This window comes from Geospiza fortis, unplaced genomic scaffold, assembly GCF_000277835.1.
Source record: "Geospiza fortis unplaced genomic scaffold, GeoFor_1.0 scaffold97, whole genome shotgun sequence".
In the NCBI taxonomy this organism is placed as follows: Eukaryota; Metazoa; Chordata; class Aves; order Passeriformes; family Thraupidae; genus Geospiza; species Geospiza fortis.
In genome coordinates this window covers 1,502,617-1,525,019 of record NW_005054343.1, presented here as the reverse complement: position 1 = coordinate 1,525,019, position 22,403 = coordinate 1,502,617, and the positions used below count along the sequence as shown (strand labels likewise).

At 38.3% G+C, this 22,403-nt stretch overlaps 1 protein-coding gene across 1 annotated transcript in view; it reads right to left on the bottom strand.

Moving 5' to 3' along the window:
* The window catches only part of NFATC3 (nuclear factor of activated T cells 3), a 57,575-nt gene extending 41,425 nt beyond the window's left edge, over nt 1-16,150 (bottom strand). The window contains 2 exon segments of the mRNA XM_031058387.1: nt 6,024-7,143; nt 16,105-16,150. Of these exon segments, the coding sequence (XP_030914247.1) occupies nt 6,024-7,143; nt 16,105-16,150 (1,166 nt within the window).
* Between the last annotated feature and the right edge of the window lie 6,253 nt (nt 16,151-22,403).

The following is a 22,403-nucleotide window of genomic DNA, read 5'->3' as shown; positions in this document are numbered from 1 at the left end:
TAAAACTGCTAGATTTAACTCACCAGTTATCAGCTGTAAACTGTGCACTGAGCTTCACTGAACTTCTGCATAATCTCTGATAGTGCAGAACTTCAATTCAATTTATAGTGGTGTATTACTCTTAAAATACCTGGAACATGTTAAAGAATAAGCAGCTCAGCTGCTTCAGAAATGAACAAGTACTTTTTCTGTCTCTCCCCAGCTTACACAGCATGACAGCTTTGTGTTATTGATGAAGACACCTAACTTTGTATTCAGAACCCAGATCAGCTGCTGGCCATGAGGGGGTTTTCATGTTATTTTAGAACAGAAGATTAGGAAAAATAAGAATTCATGTTTTAAAGCCCTTCACTTTTCAGTCTTGATGAAGAAGGAACATGTTTGTAGATATTTCCATGTTTCATTAGTAAATTCTACCCAGTTTGGTGCCAAATTACTGTTAGAACAGTTTGGGACTTAGCCTTTCACAGAAGTTTCTCTCCCCTTTTTTTTTTTTTAAATTTTATTAAAAACGTCATTAGCCATGCAGTAACCTACTAATAAACAACCAAATCACATCAGGATAGGGAAGTAATGAGTGACAGTCATTCTAAAGCTTTCATTAAATCAAATCTTTGCACATTGTTGAAACAGCACTGATCTGTAAACCTACAAATGTTCTTCTGGAAATACCAAGGGAGTTCTATAATCTGATTAATGCAAGCCTCAGAAAGTTCATACTCATATATATCATATCAAGACTAAAGATTTTGGAGAACAGCAGCTATTAAAGGGAACTCAGAGCTAAAGAAAGAACCCCTTGGCAGCATTCTCAACAGAAACAACAGCATTTGAAGGTATCACTTCATTGATTTAATCAATATTAATCTAACAGATACCTTCTTCTCTGCAACCATTATTTACAAAACAGAACTGACTGATGAGGAAACAACTGATGTTCAGTGTAAGAACAGCCAAACATGTCCACAAGGATCTGAGCATTCACAGCTGTAAAAGGCAGGGCACAGCTCATGGGCTGACTCTGCCCCTCTGCCATAGGAAGAAGCCTGGGGCAGAAACAGGACTTGCTCTGACTCTGGCCCCAGAGCAGTGTGTGTGGGACAGAAGGAAGAACAAAGCCTATGGGACTCATTAACATAATTCAGCTAAGAACAATTACCTTCCACTTGTAGCATTGTTTTTGAACACAGGTGCAACTGATACAAAAATTCATTTTAGCCACTCTGTATGAAAATGTTCCTACCTCCTTGTAGCCACTAAATGTAGTAGCAACCTTTCAAAGATACCCCATAGACCTCCTGACAGTTGTGAAAGTTCACTGGTTGAGATTCCCAGATCTTCTAGAGAGATACTTTTATTAATTTTTGGTTGCAGCAAAAATAATTTTCCACTTAAAGCTACTCCCAACATTTCAAAAGAGAAAAAGCTCACTGACCATACAATGGCTATTCCACATTTTTTCCTCATCCCAAGTTTTTGCACAGATGAACCCACAGTGTATTCTGCGACAAGTCCATGTTGCAAGACAGCAACCCCCTGAGAATATCAAATCATAACTCTGATCCAATACTATGGTTTTCAAGATCTCTTGCAGAGCCAAGATACTGCTGTGGCTGCTCTTCACTGCCTAGAACAAAGCCATATTCTCCCCGATGGAGAAATTCTTAAGAAGTTTGGGGTCATTCCAGCTGCCACAGTGGCCTATCAATAGACTTTATTAATCTGTTTACATTCAAAATACCATTCTGCTCCTAGCAGAACAGTTCACACTGCTGTCAGAGTACTGGTACAGTGAACTGCCATGTGGAAATCTCTGTTCTGTCATCCCAGAGCAAAGCAGAGAGATGAATAACAGGTACAGCACTAAGGCCCTGCACTAAGCACTACCTGAATTTCCCTGGATTTAGTAATGGTGTGTAAACATTACAGTGATAGTGTTGCTTATTAAAAACCTAAGAGGGTCAAAGTTCCTCTGCTTGTCTCACTTAAGTGGGTTCTTATCTTCAAAGTCAGTAATTTGCAAACATTTTCATTTTAAAATTTTGCTAGTAGAATAGCTGGTGTTATTTCTATTAATCAGAAAAAGGTGATAAATACTTGGCAGACTAACTTTGTCTATAGAACTCTTTCAATGTGAGTGCAGTTCTTAAAATTAAGACCGAAGGCCCAAGATACTTATGGTAAAAATAAGACATAATTCTGTTCCTCTCTATTCTTTAGACTTCCAAGAGAAAGATTCAAACAAAAGAAACCATATTCTGAAGTATTCCACTATCTACCACTTTATGTAAACTATTTTTTTTCCTGAATGAGTTAATTACATTGTTAGCCATCCTAGTTTTCAGCAGTAAAATACTCTCAAGCGGCCATTACATGTCCACCATTAAAATGATTTCTGAGCTGTAAATACATCTGTCAAAGCCTGTTTGGTTCACTACCATTGGGACAAAAAAACTATTTGATGTCCCATCACTCTCAGTGTCATAGATTAAATTAATGACAAAACAGTCTGGAGACAAACACCAATTTATGTTGTAGTTTTTAAATCAATGTGCAAGTCTCTATGAATTCCATGAGGGAAGTAAAGGAAGCTAGGTTTTATTTCAAGATTTTTGACCATTACTGAATATTGCCAGATTATCTTCCAGACACAAAAGCACCATTTATTGCCATCAAATACTGTGGGACTAAAGAAAGAAAGAAAAAATGAATGACTCATTAAGTTTCCTACCCTGCAAATGCCTGTTTGCTTGAGACACAAATTAGATTCTCAAGATCCACTTGACCAAACCTTAAGTCTACTGTTCCACTAGTCATTCATGTTAAAATAGAAAGTTTAAAGCAAAAGATAATAAAGACTTTTTAAAAGCAAAAATAACAGAACTGCCATGATTTCCAATTGCATCATCAGACAGCACTTTTCTAACAGCCCCATGTTCCTGCACCAGGGCTGGCCATGTCTGTGATGGTCCTTAACTCCACAATACCACAACCAAGGTCAGCACCAGCAATGTTCCTGATCTCTTATGAATTGTACTTGTAGAGTGAAGTCCTCACCAAAGGTATTGTATTATATCACCTGCTCAGTAGAGATTTCTAGGTGATCTCTAGACTCTCTTTACTCTCCTTGTTCAAGTAAAAAAAGTACTGTAAAACAGACTTTCTGATTATTTTTTGCACTTTCTGGAACTCTTACAACTCAAACTCTAACAGCAAGTATGAAAGAAAGTCATAAAATCAGCACATTTGTGGAATGTTGGAGTAAAATGCTAGTGGGAAGGTTGGATATACTATCATTACATTAAGATCCCAATAAAGGGTTTTTTTAAGTGGAGGGGAAGGAAAACATGAGACAGATAAAACCATGTCTTACATATCTCCCTCCTCTGGGGAGGCTAAGGGTGAAAGAAAGAGGTATCTTAAACAGCAACAAGAGTAACCTTGTAATAAATATAATTACCAAGTTAATTGCTGAATATTCTGTAAAATGACCAACTGAATCTGCCATCATACCTGGTGAGTGACACCATCAGCAGCCACCTCCACTATTCCCTGTCCAGAAGCTGCTGCCCAGTTCTTTCACTTGGAGGAAGGAATTGCAGTGGTCCTGCCCAAGCCCTTGCCCACACTTCTCTTTGACAAGGAGCAGAAATGGGACTTGGGCCATGTAATACAAAGACATTTTTCATATGCCACTGACTGGCAGATTATGAGTTTCTGTGACCAAATAACAAGCTGTCATCAAACAAACCAGTTTGGATGGCATGTGAAATATGACTAATGCTCAAAAGCATCTTATACATTTTTAGATTTTCTTAAGCATTGCACACTTACTGAAAACAGAAGAATGAAGGAAAACATGATAAGGCCTGAAAGATAAAGTAGATAACAGATTTACAAAACTTTAGAGAGCACTCAGAGTAGAAGGTGCTACCTACACATTTCACACCACAGAACATGTAAGGCAAATCACTCCCCTTCTTCCAGGGGTCAGTTACTGCTGCTAGGTGTGTACTTATTTTATCTGCTTGGAATCAATACTCCTGTTTACTTCATGCACTGCTTTGTGCTTGACAACACAATCAAGACATTAAAAAGTACACTATTTTCACTATATCTTGTAATTTATACTACAATTAATACAATTGTACATACATTATGGAATAAATACATAATAGAGATTACATAATTCTTTATGATAACTAATATGCTCACTTTTGGTCACCATCATCAACTATTTAGAAACAGAGGATCTTGCATTTCATTTTTATTTATAAAAATGTAAGAGTCAACTTAGGTTTACAAGAATCAAAATTACGAAATACTATATGACAGAATGGAAGGTTTTACCTACTGAAGATGCACACTGCCATAGCCCCTGTGGAATAGGTTACAACTGCTAAGTAATTCAACATTTCAATGAGGATACAGCTGCCAGTGCAGCCATTTCCACCAATTCAATAGTCAGCTGACATTTTTGGCAGCAAATGCACCCAGCTCAATAGGTTTATGTAGCCTCCTTGTGTATAGGTGTAGTCTTCATTGTCTTCTGTCTGTTTGCCCATCTTATATTTACAGAAATTCTTCAGTTCCTGCTTCTAAATAAAGTCTGACATTTGAAAAAATATTTTTACTTTTTAATGAAAACACTAAAATTTCTTTTTATTCAGTTGTACTCAGTTCCCTGCAGTACAAGAGGAAACAGGTATGAGCTGTCCATGTTTCAAACCACTTTGTTCATCCCACAGAACCATAAATCCACAGCCCATGCCTGTTTGTTCATGACATCTAACCCTACAGTAGTGCTCACCTTTTAAGAACAATGTTAGCATGCAAGCTAACAAAAATGGCAAAATAGGACTGCTCAGTATCCTACACAAATATAATACAATTCCAAAATACATAAATAAGTTAAAACAATCATCATTGTTTCAGTTTGAATGAAAAGATTCTAGAAACAGATTGAACACCTATTACTAACAGATGGCAATGGAATTTTTAAAAACCCCAGACTTGAGGACAGTTAACTTATCTGTTAACACAGTTGTTTCAGACCCGGTAGAACAGATTTTTCCAGCCACCAGCTTTGTGTCTTTACTGTTAAATTTTACAGTAAACAAAAGCCATAAACAATTATGTGGAAGAACATTAAAGGAGAAGAAAAAAAAAAACACTTCTATTTACTAAAATCAGTACAATTCTTTGGAGAGAAATTAAAACCTGTGGTTATAAAATTAGGCAAAAAATAACCAAATGGTTGAATAAGTATTGTTTAAATGGATTTAGCTATTAACAAGCCAAGCTAGATGACAACTTCTCAAGAATTTATACAAGCTCTATAACTTGAAAGACCACAGAACTGATTCATCTAAAAAGTGAAAAGTGGGGGGGACTTTTCCTCTCAGTTAAACCAGTTCCCTCTTCTGAGTCTCCACAAATCATCCTGCTAGCACATGACTAAACTGCAAAAGGAAAAGACCTATTGAATTCTATCATGGATGGTGCAAATACCTTGGAACTACAGCCCAGACATCCATTCTTTCTGGATGACTTTCAGCATGGCATACAAATATCTTCCTTTATTCTATTTCTAGAATTTATGAGCCCAAAGAAGTAAATCGACACAAAAGCAAATAAACTCCCTATCTCTTTTGTGATCTCCCAGTTTTATAAAATCATGTAAGTCAGGTTTCCCTAGCTATATTAAAATGTCAAGTGCTCAGATTAGATGGAACTGCAAAGCATGTAAAAAACCACAGACATTTAATTCAGCTGGGCTCTGTGCATATACACAAACTTTACTTAAATAAAACTAATCCTATTTACAATGATCTACTGTGTTTTTAAAGATGAAGGGTATCTGGTATCTCAACTTGCTTTTTCCTAATTACAGCATTCGTCTGCCTTCAACAAGTTTTCTTTAAGAAGTCTTAATGCATCACTGAAATACAAGGGCATTTATATGCCTATTTAAGATGCACAGGAGGGGAAAGCCAGGAAGGAGCCACTTTCTAATCACTCACCGGAATATAGGAGTGTGACCAGGCTTCGGCTTGTTCCAAGTAAAGTGCGAAGGAACAGAAAGAAATTGGTCTCCGGGCAAGTCTTTTTTCAAGGTGTGCTGAGAGCCAGAGCAATCATCCACGGCAGTTTCAAGGGATGATGACAAGTTACCTTGCTCTTCAGGACAGATATCTATTTTTCCAGATAAAGTGGCAGTCTGATCCTCTGAGGTCTTTCTGGTTTTTAGAGGAATATCAGTCTCTGTACAACACTGAAATGGTGAAAGCCCAGAGTTAAGGCCTTGTACATTATGAATGGATGTGTTCAGCCACGTGTCTTCTGTTATGCTTCCTCTGGGAGAATGGCCGGGTGATGGAGTTGGAGAATGGTGAGGAGAGAGAGAACCAGCATAGCAAATCTCAGCACTGGAGTGGCGGCGTTTCCCACAGGGGGATGTAGGTCTGGATGAGGGCCTTGATGTTGGTCTGGGGCTCAGCCAATTTTCATCTGTAATACTAGTTCTAGGAGAGTGACAGGGAGACTGCCTGGGTGACAAGGCATGCCCAAACCCATAAGGCTGCTGCCATGATTCATCACTGGGACCTCTCGGAGAACCACCAGGTGATGCCAAAGGAGAGCCAAGGGTAAATCGAGCAGCTGCTTCATTTAGCTCTGAGTCTACATCATCATAAACATGGGAAATGGATTCACAAGAGGAAGCATCTGAAAACCAACTCCTGGATGAAATGCTGCTGGCAGGGCTGGGACTAAGGGATGATTCCCTATACGATGGCTCAAGAGGAAGATAGAGATGGTCCCGGGAAGGCCTTTCCATATATTCATTTTCTGTGCCATTTGTGTGTAATTCATCTTCATTGGCCTCAATCCCCTGGTGACAGTTGGGTGAAATTGATGTGATTTGAATGCTGGGGCACTCGAAGGGTTTGGGTCCACCTAGTGGACTGTACTTGGATTCTGGTACCTCACAAGTGCCTTCATAGTTCTTGTGACTCTGAAATCTTGTCGGAGAGGAGTGAGACTGCAGTCCATGGCGAGGAATACAAATTGGCTGGTTGACAGAGGATGATGGCTGCTCTACATTAAAGATGTATATGGACGCACAGTCATCTGACTCAAGATCTGAAAACGAAATTAAAAAAAATAAAAATGTAGTAAGAGTCAGAATGCAATACTTGGATAAATGCCATAAACAAAATCCTTTGCTTCCCAGATATGGACTGTTATCAACATCCTAGACATTTCCCATTACACTAGTTACACAAAATAAAGCTAATTCTTAAAATTCTTAAAATTAAGTTTTCCCCAGTCTATTTTACAACTAAATATGACTACAGTATGATTTTCTATCATATATCCTGTTTTCAATCAGATTTCACAGTTTATACACATCTTCACAAAGAAATTATAATGCAAACAGAAAAATGGGTTAAAATCCTGAAAGGCTCTAAGCTTGAACACTCAATTCAAACTTCATCTCTCATAACTGTATTCCACATATAATAAACATTTTTAATCAAAAATCATTAAAAGTTTATCTTTTTTGACACAAATAGGATGAAGGTACTTTCTGCAAGTCCTGTCAATACTTATAAGAACCAGAACATCACATCCATAATATTGATCTACTTTAACAACGGAAAGCATCTTACAGTGACTCAAGTTTGAATGAAGATTATGAGCTACTAAAAACATTCAACCAAAGGAGGCCTAACAAGGAATATTATTAGAGATACTATGAAGAATTGTATTCCTAAGATGTATTTTTTGTAGGTTGGAAAACTCTGAAGTGCCTATGCTAAATAGCATTTTTCAGTGCAGTTGCATGAAGTTTGAGCACAAGTTGTTCAGCAAAATAAGGCAAAACAAAATATTCTCAGGCCTCACTAACTTATCCAAAACACAGGAAATATTCCAAAGAAAAACAAGCAATTGAGAAGGAGTACAAGTCCCATTATCAAAATCAGCAACTTCATCTCACAGAACTGAAGCAGTTTTTCTTCCCCATTTCTCAATATTAAATTAACTGCCAATAGGAGACATTTGTCTGAAACAAAAGTAGAAAACACAAATTTTTTTTCTTATTTTGTAGGTACTGTGATTCCACTCTTGTTTCTTTTCACTTGTAAATAGGGTCTTCAGTCTTTAATTTTCCACAAATCCAGGCTAGATGACATAAATTGCATCTCTAGGTATTAGCTCTTTTTTTTAAATTATTTTTATCCTGAATACCAGCAGACTAATAATATTTGTTTTAAAATAAATGTATTCTCTCTCACAATCAGTTAAAATATCCAGACTGGAAGCTATGTATTTTAGACCTTTGCATGACAAAAAAAAATTAGTTTGTTAATGAAGTCAGTCTATTTCACTAATAGCAATCAGCTTAAAATTACCTAAAACAGAAACAAAACATCGGCTCCTCAGAGACAGGGAAGCATTTTCAAATGAAGAGAAAGCACATTGTTACCAAGAATTGGACTACATTCCTCAGACTTCACAAAAAAAAAAAAAAAAAACCAAACAAAAAAGAAAAGGCTGAAGGTTCATGAGCAGGGAACAACTCTATAAGAAATCTATTAAAGGAGGCATACATTGCATTTAAGGAGCACTTAGTAATATTATAAACACTGCATGATTTTATATGTATTATGGTTATGTATGACAATTATCCATACTATATATCATTAACTACTACTATATGTGTTAAGAGCACAGAAAATCAGCATAGGTTGATTTCTAAATATGTACACACTGAAAGAATCAGGGTTCTCAGGAAGGACTACTGCACATATCACACACAATTAACTCAAGCTCACTATGTTGAGCACTACCAAAACTGCATTTCCCTGTTCTTTCACTAGGGTAACAAACATTTTTTAAAAACATTAATTGAGAGTCTGTCTTTCTGCTGTTTTCCATCACAAAACATGAAATGCAGACAGTAATTGGTTCTAGGTTTTGCACATTTATTGGTGCATTAACATGCAAGATCACATATCTGTTTCCTAACTCAGTATTAATAAAAGCATAGATGTAGGGAAGAAAAAGCCAATCCTATAAAGGCTATTACCTACCTTATCAAAACTTGGAAATAAAACAGTTTCAGCCACAGAACTTTTAAAATAATAATAATAATAATGTTTTAGAAAAACAGCAGTTGGAAGTCTTCAAGCCCTGTGTGTAACCATTTACTGTCATTAATTGTTTTAGGAACAGTAGCAGCACACTGTTTGCACTAAACCTCTCACCACTGCAAAGAGCCTTATTCCTCTTGCACTAATAATCAAGAGATCTTAAAATATTTAAGACAAGTTCTCTACTTTCAGTTCACAGGGATTTATAAAAAGCAGATGTATATTCAGAATTTAATTTTCACAATGCTGAGGTGGAGAGATCAGACTCACACAGAATTACCAACACCAGCTGGGCAGAACAGGGGAAGAGATGGAGCAGACAGGAGACAGAACTTTTGTGACTCAGGCTGCTGCGGTCCCTCTCCTGACAAACCCTCTCCTGAGTTTGGCTGTGCTGGCCGTTACCCCTCCCCAGCTGCACACACAAAACAGGAAGCTAGAAACCTAATGAATATCCAATCCCAAAAGCACACTTAACACTGTGAACACAACATGGTTTGAAGTCTAAATCACCCACATCATTTTCAGACTCAATTGATAAACATGTAGATTTATTTCGGTCTGTGCACACAAATCCTCCCCCTTACAGTTCATGTGTTTAAATAACCTGTTAGCTGCTCACAAAAAGGACAACACTAAGACCTTTACAAATCATGTAATTAATTCTACTAAATTATTTACCAGAAATTATTTTTGTCCTAATAAAGATTGCAGAGAATCCAATCTGAAAGAGCCCTCTAACCTATCTTAAGGAACTAGTAACACACAAACATAAATATACAACTGGGGGGGAGGGGGGAAAGAAAAAATGAAAAAAACTTTGCTGATAACCCTTAAAAGAGAAAGCAGTGAGAATAGCACAAAACAAATCCACCACAGGGCTTCAAGAAGCAGAGGGTAAACAAACAAAGGAAAGTCTCACAGTAGGCAAGTGTAAAGAAAAAGGAGTTATGGAGAAGCCCGAGGGAAAAAAATGGAGTTCTGGAAATCTGGTTACTTCATAGGAGAGGTATTACATGCAAACAATCCTATTGGGGGAGGAAAGACAATAAAGAAGTTGGCCAAGTCATGAGGCCTTCACTGACCATAAAATATATGAAAGCACTCAAGACACAGAAACTAGGGCAGCCTACGAAAGTAGAGCACAAAAACTACCACAAGCACATGGGGGCAAGATGACAAGACAGACACAGCAAAACACACAGACCAAGAGAAGTACTGCCATTCACCTCAAATCCCTTCATGCCACTGAAAAGGCAGGTGTGCTAAATGCTTTTGCTTTAGTAAGGACAACAGAATAAACTGCTAATAAAAATAACAGCAATACAGAGTAAAGAAAACTGGACTCAATAAAAGGTTAAAAAATAATGAAGGATTATGGGCCAATAAGTTCAACTTCAGTTTTAGAAGTAGTATTAATAGTTTATTTGTTCCAGTAAGCATTTTAAAGGAGATGAAGAAACAAAACAAGTCGCCGTTTCCTAAGAACAAACCACGTCAAACACATTTTCTTTTACAATCAAAGGAGATGTTCTGGACAAATGGCATAGAAAGAAACTCAGCTTTGTCTTTACTTAGTAAGATTTTTACCACTGAGAAGCACAGAGAAGCCATGAGTCTTTAGAAATTTATTGGCGTCTTCCTCCCCACCCTGCTGAGATCAGGTTCACTACTGAGAGATCACAAAAATGAGCAGACGCTCTATATTCACATATAAGCTAAATAAAGCTGCAGACTTTCATTGCAATCTTACATCAGGCATCTGTGTCATCCACTGTCAATGAGAACCAGAAGGTTGCTCATTTTGAATGTACATTTGCTACTGTCTGGAAACAGCCTCGTGTACAGAAGCTCCTGTTCAGCATTAAAACAATGCTGGCTCATCCCTTACTAAGCTGCTAACTACACTTCAACATAAGCTGTCTAACTGGGGAATATAATTAAATAATATCCAGAACAACTGCTTCTAAAGTACATTTTGCTTACTACTTGCTGTATCAGAGTGCACATTTAGGACTAGCAATGCTTGCCCACCAGTTGTTCACTCCCTGGTGTTGTACTGGCACATGCACATGTGCAGCTGTGCACTCAGCCAGATTTCTCCAGAGAAGGAAGGTCAATTACTATCAAATGTCTGAACACAAGCCCTGTGCCAGAATTACCCAAACTGTTTTATTATTCTAAGTTTACAAGCCCATAAACAAACATTTTCAGACAATAGGAGTTGCTATAAGGTACGAAGAAAGTGCAACTTGACCTAGGTCTTATAAAACTACTACTGTAAAACACGATCAGCAATCAAGTCCTTTAAATAGCATGAGGAAAGACCTGAACATTGACACAGACATCATGTGTGTTCTCAGGCAAGTCTGTCTCACCTACAAGCTTTAAAAAGAATGACCAACTCTTCTGTTTTCCACTTCTGTCATGACAGTTACCATTATCTCTTTCTGAACACAATAGTTACAAAAATATTTGTAAAAAGGGACAAAAAGCATATGTGGCTGTTTTTTTATTTTATTACTCTGCAGGTTTGCACAAGTTTATATATTTCTTGGGATGAAAGAGGTGTCTTAATTTTCACAGGGAACACAAAATAGTCAATAATCGATAGTTTTTCTTTTGTGTACATAAAAACACGATTGATGAGAGTTCTTCTTGGCATACTATTGCACTAAAGCTCTATAAGTGGATATTTAACCCCAGTTTTCCATTACAAGATATCAGTTCTCCAGAAACACTTCCTACAAGCTTAAACATCAGCTTAAAAAATTCCACAACCCCAAACTGAAACATAGCAATGTATTAGTTTATAAGGAGTACAACTGACTAGCAAGCCAAATATGGTACTGAAAAAGAATAAATTGTGAAAAAAATTAAGGTAGGTAGCAGGGTGGAGTAGGGGGAAACATCCTTCTAGACCAGTTAGAAATACATGAAGGAGTACTCCAAGTTTAAGTTTTCAGAAAGGGATGATTTACAAGTCTCATTTTATGAAGCAGTTCACTCTCTTCAATGGTTTTGTGCTCTGTTTCATGGTCATGTCAGATTACTCAAAAAAAGGATAAAAATTAATTTTACTTTTGTCAATCATGTATGCCAGAAGCTGTTCTGTTGTGCCAGTCACAATTTCACTAATTTTCTTTTGTTAAGCAAGTATACTAGAAATGTAGAAGAAAAAGAACCTTCTCAACAGTGGGAGCTCATCAAGGAGTCTTTTCCAATTCTAGTCTGGATAAGAATTCATTATCCTTTGTAGAAATAGAGAAGAATAAAGAAGCTACAGTAGTTTAAGCAGTTTAAACAAGAGAAGAATCCAGCATATCAAATGTTTACAACTGACACTAAAATAAGAACATACTGGCTCTTGGGGTGTAACTACACTAAGGTTTTTTGAGCAACAACCACCCTCCCACACACCTTCACACACAAAGGGGGAGGGGAACTGAGAAGAGATGTTCTTTTAACACAGATGATTTTGGTAATCATATTTACAGTGCACTAACACCTGTATATGTACAACTGACAGAATGGCAAGCTTCAGGACATGGGAGGAAACAAGCAACCAGGACAGGAACAGCAGGTGTTCACTATCAAATAAAAATGTAACATGCAACTAAACAAACCCTTAGGTCACAGCCTGGTACGCATTTAAACTAGAACTGTTGTCTTAGTGTACATCCAGCTTCACACTGAAGTAATGAAATTACATTTCAAATTGGGAAAGAACAGCTTTGAGCTACATTGCTAACAGGTTATGTACAAGGCAGGTAAAGAATTCAACTTGTAACTGTAAGATTCAACAAGAATTAGTCACTCTAAGTTCAGTTACAAAACAGAAAATAACAACCGGATGCGTTAAGCAGTGTTTATACCTGTGCCTTCTCCAGCTCTCCTGCTATGTCTGGTTGATATGAAGCATGTCTTTAAATGATAACTTTTTATATAAAGCCTTTGGTTGAGTATTTAAGGATTATTCATTAATACTCATAACAGGTTAAAAAAAAATCTGTTTCTTGCTTTAGAAGCCTCCAAGTTCTGTGGGCTCCTCTATTTTTAATCTGTGGCTATATCATTCAAGAAGACATGGTATTTCACTGCATAATAACCTTGCAGACAAAACAGAAGCTGCTGTCCTCCAGTTTGATGAAGCCTCATTTGTCATTCACTGTCAGATCAAAGGTAATCTTAGCACGACCCAGTAGTTCAGAGATATTAGTGTACAGCCTTTTGGAAACAGCACAGTACATGGGCACAGCAGGTACTATCACACAGTATGAGCAACCATCTGACACTGCTGTTCTGAAGATGAACTCTCTTATTCTGTATTAGGTGTTAGAGCCTGCAAAAGGACTGCAGCCCTGCAACCTCCGAGAATTTCAGATATGTAGACATAAGACCTGAGAGAAGACTGATCACTCCCAAACTGGTGTGCTGTGCCTGACCCACTGGAAGTAGACTGAGCATAAAGGTAAGTGAGAAGATTAGGCAAATACCGAGTGAAGGGAACAAGGGAATTAATCATGGGTTGTAATTGCCAGCAGGCCAGGTTTGCCTAGATTCTTGCTACTGTGGGCCAATTTACCATGCACAACTCTTCCTTTGTGGGGGCAAAACCAACAGACTCCATGAAAAGACTCTCCAGTCAAACAGAATGAACTGAAATTCTCACCTAATTCACCTAACTCCTACATGGATGCCTTCACCACCAACTGACTTTTAACATGACCTTGCTCATGGCAACCTGCTGCTCTATACAGAGACGCTGCCAGTTCACTGCTCCAGTCCTGAAGCAAGCACTGAGCAGAAACCAAACTTGCAAAATCAGAAGGTGTTAAGTAGGGCCGTATCAAAGAAAACAGACTGGAGTGTGCAAGAAAATTTGTATTTTAGTTTACAGGGGAGTTCGGTGACACAGAGCAGGGTCTTTGTGCAAACTGGTAGAAAAGGAGAGCAGTAAGCCCAGGCAAGATGTCTGAGTGGGGAGCAGTTACACAGTGGAGGGGAGACTGAAATGGGGGCATCCCCTTTCTGATTATCAAACAGAGCATGACACAGAGATTGAGAACTGGTATCAATAATATCTGAACAAACTCGTTTGGGAACTCTTCACATCTCGGCCAAATTACACTGTACTGCTGCAGCAGCCTGCACGACAGAGGGCAAACCATTCCAGAGCAGGCAGCACTCCTACCATGTAGTTAACTCAGTATTTCAAACCATCAAGTTTTACAGCTTTTCACCAATATTTTATAATGCAGTTTAAATGTGGACTTCAGGTGCATTAAACACAAAGGCTGTGTATATCAAAGAACTGTAATGAGCCAGAATGACAATCTGAAACTGCCTTGCTTTCCCATCTGCTCGCATGAATGTAGAATCAGAAACACCTTGAATTCACTCTGCTAGATTGACACAGTAAAAGGAAGAAACATGAATCAGGCAAATGAAAAAGAGGAGGCTGAAGCTAAGCACAAATACCATTTTTTCTCAGCAAGGTTCAGAATGACACCCCAATATAAAGAGGTGGTGATATTAGCATGCTTCATGACTGTGCCACATGTAACTTTGCACCTCTTCCCAGAGTCCTAAATGGCTTGTGTTTATTCCAGCAGGACTGGAGGTATCACTTCATACTGTACATCAGCCTAACTCCTGCCCCCAACACAAAAAGCCTGGCAATTTGAAGGACAGCAGCATTTGCTCTCAAAAGACTAAACACGACAAATTGCACTGATGAAATACAGAGACTTAGGTCAGTTAAAGAAGCTGTGCAAAATATAAAATGTTGACAGATTTTCTTAGTAGTTCTTTGGATTAAATAATGTATTTCCTTATGGCCTTGTTTGTTTGAATAGTTATTCCAAATGACACTATTAAAGCCTTTTGTAATCAGTTACTGAATCTCCTCATCTTCTTCATGCCCTTGACTTAGGGAATAACTTCTAGAAAGCATCTAAAGATACACATGAGCAGCTATACATCACTGCAGATATTATTACGGGCCATTATGGAGCCATCAAAGCAATGAATCATTGTAACCAACAGTTAATAAATGCAACATGACTGGATTTGCAGTTTGTCATTCTGTCACACTTTCATTTTGGCAATGAAGATACAGAGGGCTACTCTGTACAACAACTCTAGTTAAAAGGTGACAGCTTTTGCCTCGGCCCAACTACAAATACTGCCTCTCTGAAAGTATGTCTAAGTCATCCTTCAATTTTTCCAAAACCATTAAAAACATTAAAATGTGGGATTAAAAAACCATTTCCATTAGCATTTGTTCCCAAAAAAGCAATGTTAGCAGCCATTAAGCCATGAGGATTCTCATTACCCCTCTCCATCAACCTGCTAAAAAAACCCAGAAAACACCAGAAATATTCAACTCCATTCAAGAATTTTTTCTATATTAAAAATATTTCTCACTTTTAGAAGTGATGACTAATCTTCAAAGTGCAACCTGAGAGACCATTTTAAGCATGCAATTCGTATTAATCTAAATATTAATATAAATAATATGATACTACATTTCTGGTATTAATAAATTAGCTCCAAGTACTTGCTCATGTTTTTACCTACAAACATCTTTCATGCAACCTCAAATGAAGTTTTTGTTTCTGCTTTAAAAAAACCCACCAAAATCATCACACAATACCAAATCAAACCACACACAGAATTCTATTTTCATGACTTTACTGCTGAAAGGTCATGGGTTTGTAGTCAGATCCCCAGAAAGTTCATTCTTCTCTCCTTCCACCAGACCTGCAGTGCTTCAGATTCAAATTCATCTTCCCTGAATGACTTTGAACAGTTCTATGATTTTTTAATGTTCTCTTTTGCCAGTATTTCAAAAGAACACTCACAAATGGGTGCACGAAAGGTAGAAGGGAATGCTGCCTTCTTAATAAGCTTGCTCCTGCCTTGCAGTTTTACTTAGCCTTACTGATCATTTCACTCATCTTAAATTCCACTGTCATCCGAACCCACATGGCATGCCTGGACAAATGCAAGGACTTGGATGTTGTTTTACTGGCTGGGCTCTCTGCCAAGTCTGCTCCACGTACTTCCCTGGCCCACTAGGGCAGCTTGAGGCAACAGCTCCCGTATTTACGTTATTGCTGTGAACAGCCGAACTGCTGCTTACTATTGACCCAGGCCCATCTACTCCAATTTATTCTCTCTCATTTACAGCAACATTACTGAGCTGGCTACACTTCAGGTGGCATCTGACAAACTGCTTCCAGTTGGACAATACAGACCAAAGTAATGGGACTGTCATGTTTTAAGCGGAGGGCTACTTTTTACTTGGAGAAACAGCAAGAAATTTATAATTTTCAGAAATATGTAAGACAAAAGCAGTAGCCCAAATGCTGGCCTGCACCTGACTATCTCCTACATCACAAATCTCAGGATTTGTTTTCATTTACACTCTGCCTACAATTCAGTTGGGAGGAAAGGGGACAGAGAGCGATGTGCAACTACGAATTCACCAACAAAATAAGTGACATTTTGTCAAACTGGGGACCTTTTCAAAATCCCTGCAATACATAGTGACTCACTAGCTAGTGACTCTCAATGCACTATGTAGTGATCAAAGAACCATACTGCCAAAACAGAAAAGTTATTAAATTAGATTAGCTGCAACTACAACTGCTTTGCAACACCACACAAAAGATTTTGGTATTTTCCCTGAATAGTCTCATCCTGGTCAAGCTTCATTCAAATAGGCAAGATTTAATTTATCCAGAGTACTGTGAAAAATCACAACATACTCAAACATGTTGGCTTGCCAGGATTACCATCTTAATCCCTTACTCTTAATTGCCAGACAATTCTTGACTTCACTGATACCACTTTAGAACACATTCTCCTTTGGTCCTTCCTCAGTGTTTCTCTAAGCTATCTTGAAGTCACAAGACCCTCTGTTTTTGGTCAGATGCAGCTGTTTGGTTTTCCCTCCTCCCCCCTATCAGCAGATTATATAACCACAGCCTATATGACTGATTTGCATTGTGTCCCTGTGTGTCAATCTCTTACATGCAGATACCACCATCCACCAGCTTGTAAAATAAAACGACAGTAGCTCAATTTCCTGCAAGCGGTGGTTTATTACTATATATTTAATACTCAGTTATCAAATAAATATTTCTGTTAGAAAGTGTCATTTATATCTAAGAAAGAAAAAAACAAACAGATTCAAGTAACTTATCCATTCATTCCTTTGTTAGAATAGCACCAGCTGATCCTATTCTTAACCACACGAACACTCTTTTGTATAGCAAATGTTAACAGACCAGCACAGACAGCTGTATTTAGACGGATGGCTCGAATTATATATATTAACCACAGTTACCATCTTGTGCAAAGACTTTCTCTCCTACCTATTTATACAGACATCCAAATCTAAATAGAATCAAAATAATTTAAAAAATAATAAAACTTCAAGTGAAACACAGGTGTGCAAGGTAGCCTGGTAAACAGACTTCAAAAGATATCTCACAAGCTCCTCTTACTCAGCCAGGGAAAGCAAACTTTGCAACAGTTCTGGACCAGCTCTTTTGAGCACAAAATCAAATTTCACCAAGAGCAATCCTCAGTCAACTCACACCGTAAGTTCACAGCTACTGCCAGCATCCAGCCCTTCATTTCCCACTCAATCTAATCATAAGACTACTCTCTCTTTTCTACCACAACTTGATTTTCTTAAGATTATTTACCTTAATCACAACCTCAGGGAAAAGAACAAAAAGTTCAACCATGCTGAAAACTATCATCAACAGCTTTGACTGTTTTCTACTCTCTACCAACAATCCCTGACAGCAATACCAGTCATGAATGCACATTTAGGAAGGGAAAAGGATACTTTACATATTAATGATGAAGGCAAAGCTATAAAGACAAGTATTGTGGTGGTGTTTCAGTACAAATCAGTGGTTTTAAGACTTCTACGGCACACATAAATGAAATAACACATACATTGTGCCAGTTTTCCCTACAAGAGAACTCTGCCTAGCTGAGGGAAAACCCAGCACCCATCACCACTTCAGAGCACTTGGTATGTGGGCAGGAGACAACTGCTGAGAAGCCCAAGCAGCTCATGGATGCTCACAGAGAAAGGTCTGACACTAAAACCTTCTGAAAAGATCAGGCATTACTCTGACAGTCACTATAGCAAAATGTGCATTTCAGTCATGTTATCCAGTAACAAACCAATAACCCACCAGCTCTAAGTGAAAGGAAAAAAATCTCAGAGGAGAACAGGAGTAAAAGTTTGTAAACCAATGAAAGAGACAAATCCAAACATTGCGACCTTAGGCAGAATGAGGCTGCAGCTCATAAAGATGTTTTGAACAGTCACTAATTTCATCACAGAACTGGGATGTTTTTATACTTTTCAGAAGAAAGGTAAGAGATATCATAAGATTCATTTGTAACAAGATTACCAAATCGTATTACCTAACCAAATGTTAAGTCACAGGAAATACGAAGAACCCGTTCTCATCTTGTTTCATGATTTCCAATAAAATAAAATAAATACTATGAACCTGAAGCCCAGGGAGGGTAGTTTGATCAGTTCTTTTAAAGCACTCGTATCATGAGAAAGCAAATAAAATCAACCAGGGAAGATTATTTACATGGAAATATTAACTTCTCCTTCTCTACTTCATAATCCAAGAACAAAAGGTAGAAGTTAGAGTGAAACTCATACTACTGTTTCACAGGGTTACAAAACATTAGCCCCTCTTTAGCTCTTAGAATACTTAATCAGAAATAACAGGAACATTTTAGGCAGGAGGCTGAAGAGCAGCATCAATAACTCACCTGTAACTCTTCATCTTCTGCATACTGAACAGTTTGCAGCCTCTAATCTTAAGTTAGTTCTGATTTCACATACCAATAAGAAATAGTTTGCATGACACAGAACCCTATAAGATCCCAAAGTCTCAGCTTAGTAGTGTATACTCCAAGTACAGCTTCTACCTTGTAAAATATCATTCTTTTAAAGAGAAGATGAACCCCTAAAATAAAACTTCAGAAAATATTATAGCAACTCATATTTGCTTTCATTTTGAGAAGTTTGGCATTTAAAAAGTGTAACGTGTCCTCAGCAGTGTGAAAAACTCAATGCAGTTTAATTGCCTAATAAATTCTAGACAAATTCCCCAAAGTTACACTGAATAGTATTGCAAAACTGGTGGTGGTGAAGGGAATCGGGGCATCATTACAAAAGCATTCCAGCTAATTCAATTATTCAAGCGTCACATATTACATCCCAAAGGTCTCTTCATCAAAAAGACCAAACCAGGTGGCACATCAAACACTGTCACTAACAGTTGCAAGCCAGTCTCTTTTAGCAGACTGTGGAGGACCTGAATGTACTGTAACGCACGTGCTGACTTAGACATTTCAAATGCAGCTGATCCAAGGTGGCACGATGCAATCGGATGCTACTGCAGCTACCCACACTTTTGCAACAAAGAGCACACCAAAGAGACTTGGTTCACTTCAGAGTGATCTATAGCATTAACTTTGGGCACTGGAGGCTTGAATTTCTTGGTCATAAAAAGATGAAGCTCATCAGTACCTAGAACTGTACCAAATGCTTTTAGTGCTTAACAATACAAAATCAAAGAGACAATTTCTTTGTTCTTTGGGATAAGAATACTGAACAAACAGAGAAACAGAAAGCAAGTTTGCAGAAACTCTTGCTCAGTACCTAACATCCACTCAAAAGCAGCTGAAGAGCTTTTGAGAATCTTTAAATTAGCAATTACCTGAGCAAATTTTTACCTCCACTCAAAACCTACTGGAAATGGGCTACTCCTTTTAATTTCAATCCAAGTATTCTGCAAAGACTGCAGTATTACACTAGGGATTGCAAGCATCTTCACACATCTTCTTTCATGCATTCTCCTCTGCAGCAGGAACTACAACTTTCAGATCAAGCAAAGAAGCAGTAGTGCAGAACAGAGGTCTCAAGTCCTGCCACTTAGCACAAAACTACAAATGTCAGTCCTGCTATCCTGAAACCCACTGAAATTGTTCTGTAGATAACTAAAGATCCCACATGATTTAATTTCTCTTACTGTTCTTTTAACATCATAAAAAGGATAATCTACTGCCTGGCACTAGCACTTCCTTAGTAGTTCAGATATCTAAAGTATTTCAAGGAAATGAAAGAATAGCTCACTTTTCCTTGCTTTTGATTACAAATACAGTTAAATATAAATATGGAACTGAATATACTTACATGTGTACATATATAAAAGAATAAAATCATCACAACACTAGAGTAGTCTCAGTATAAAAGACATCATTAACATAGATTTCCATGTTATTTGCACAAGAACTTAGTACCAGACACTTCCTTCATCAGAATGCCAGTCTCAAACTTTTAGAGACAGAGCATGAAGGATCAGAATGTGTTTTTAGGTGTTCTCCACGATCATGGAAAACTGAGTAATTTTAGTATTATTTCTTTCAAATTAAGCAACTTTCCCTGTGACCTACATGTTTTATTATTAGCATACACCCTTATGCTTACTTTGCAGCACAACAGACACCACCATTGAAGGAAGTGATATGGGGTTATGAAATATATGCTTTAGGGAGCTCTAAGAATTTTTTTTTTTTGTTCATTTAATGTATTTAGAAGAGGGGTAAGGGAAAAATAGATTTCCAATATGGGACCTCTCATATGAATTCTAGTTCTTCATGTGTAAAATACATGGGCAGAATAAACAGATGAGCTCTGGCAATACTTTTAACAGAGGACATGAAGGCAGAGTCCTACTCTAATCCTTTCCCCCGAAGGCCACATCTGTGCACAGCAGGCAAGATCATCTCCAGAATTCTACAAAACAGTAAAATTACTTGAGTTTCAGATGCAGAATTTCCTACTGAGAGCTACAGCAAACTACTTCATGGTTCAAATATCACATTTTTAAATTTGACATAAGAATAGTTTTGACTTATCAAGCATGGAAAATTCTCTGTATTCAGAGTAACATCTGAACTGCGGGTTAAGGACTGCTACCCAAATACAAATATAACAGTGAGTTGATACCACACTAGTATTTCCAGTTTTCTGAGAAACTTATTCTCTCATTCTCATCTACCATCGACAAAGGAACATAGTTTAGACAAACAGTTTTATGTCAAAATAATAGAAATGAGAGTGTCAAAATTATTTTTGTTGTCATTTGTTCACATGCTTTCCATTGTTTTCATACGGTACTGTAATGTACTTATCTATGCAGAATTCAGGCCCCCTTCACAACACACACCATCTGCTATTGTACCGAGATGGAAAATAGACAAAGCCTTCCCTGATCTGAACGAATGTGCAAATTAAATCTGAGCATCAAGAAAGTTAGGGATTTTCTAAGAAGTTAATCGTGAGTGCTTTCACACAGACTGTATCAAACAAATTTTTTTCTAATTAACTTAGGCAGACAACCGAGTCAAACAACATGGCTGCATCATTTAGCCTGGATACAGAAGTGTTTCAGAGCTATCTTATCATCTAACACTTAGACATAAGACAGCCTATTACCAATCAAAACTTATTTGAAGTATGTTAGAAAAAAATAAAGCACGCAACCATCAAACTCTGGTACAGCTAAACAAGGCACAGCTGGTCCTTATTGATTCTTCACGCCACAATTCACAGGGAATACTTTGTTTTCTGCAGTTTCAAGAAATACGAGCATTTTAAAACGGGATTTTCAGGCTCCAGTACTACAAAACAAAGTAAAATGGAAGCACTCTGAGATGTATGCGTGCATCTGTACACAGGGACCCAAAAAAACCATCACATCTCGACACGCGGTGTTCGCCCGTGCACACGTACACAAAGTCTGCAGAACACACTGGGATGTTCTATATACGGGGAACACTTCGGTTGAAACTTTTCATCGCGAGTGCCCGAGCACTGCCCTGCTGCGGCCCCGTTACCACTTTGCTGCTCTCTGCCCGGTCCCTCCCCGGGCTCGGGGGGCGTGGGGCCACCAGATCCAACCCGGGGCCTTTTCCCCGCCGGCGCCACCGCGCCCGGGGCGGCTCCTCCCGCACGATGCGAGCTCTTGGGTTTCTTTTCCCAAAGAAAGTTGTTACGGCGGGGAGAGGCCCGGCCGATCGCTCCTGAGCCCCTGCGTCCCGCGGGAGGAACGGGAGCGGCGCCGGGAAGCGGCCGAGGCCTGAGGGACGGACAGACGGCGCCGCTCCCCCCGGGCTGCCGCC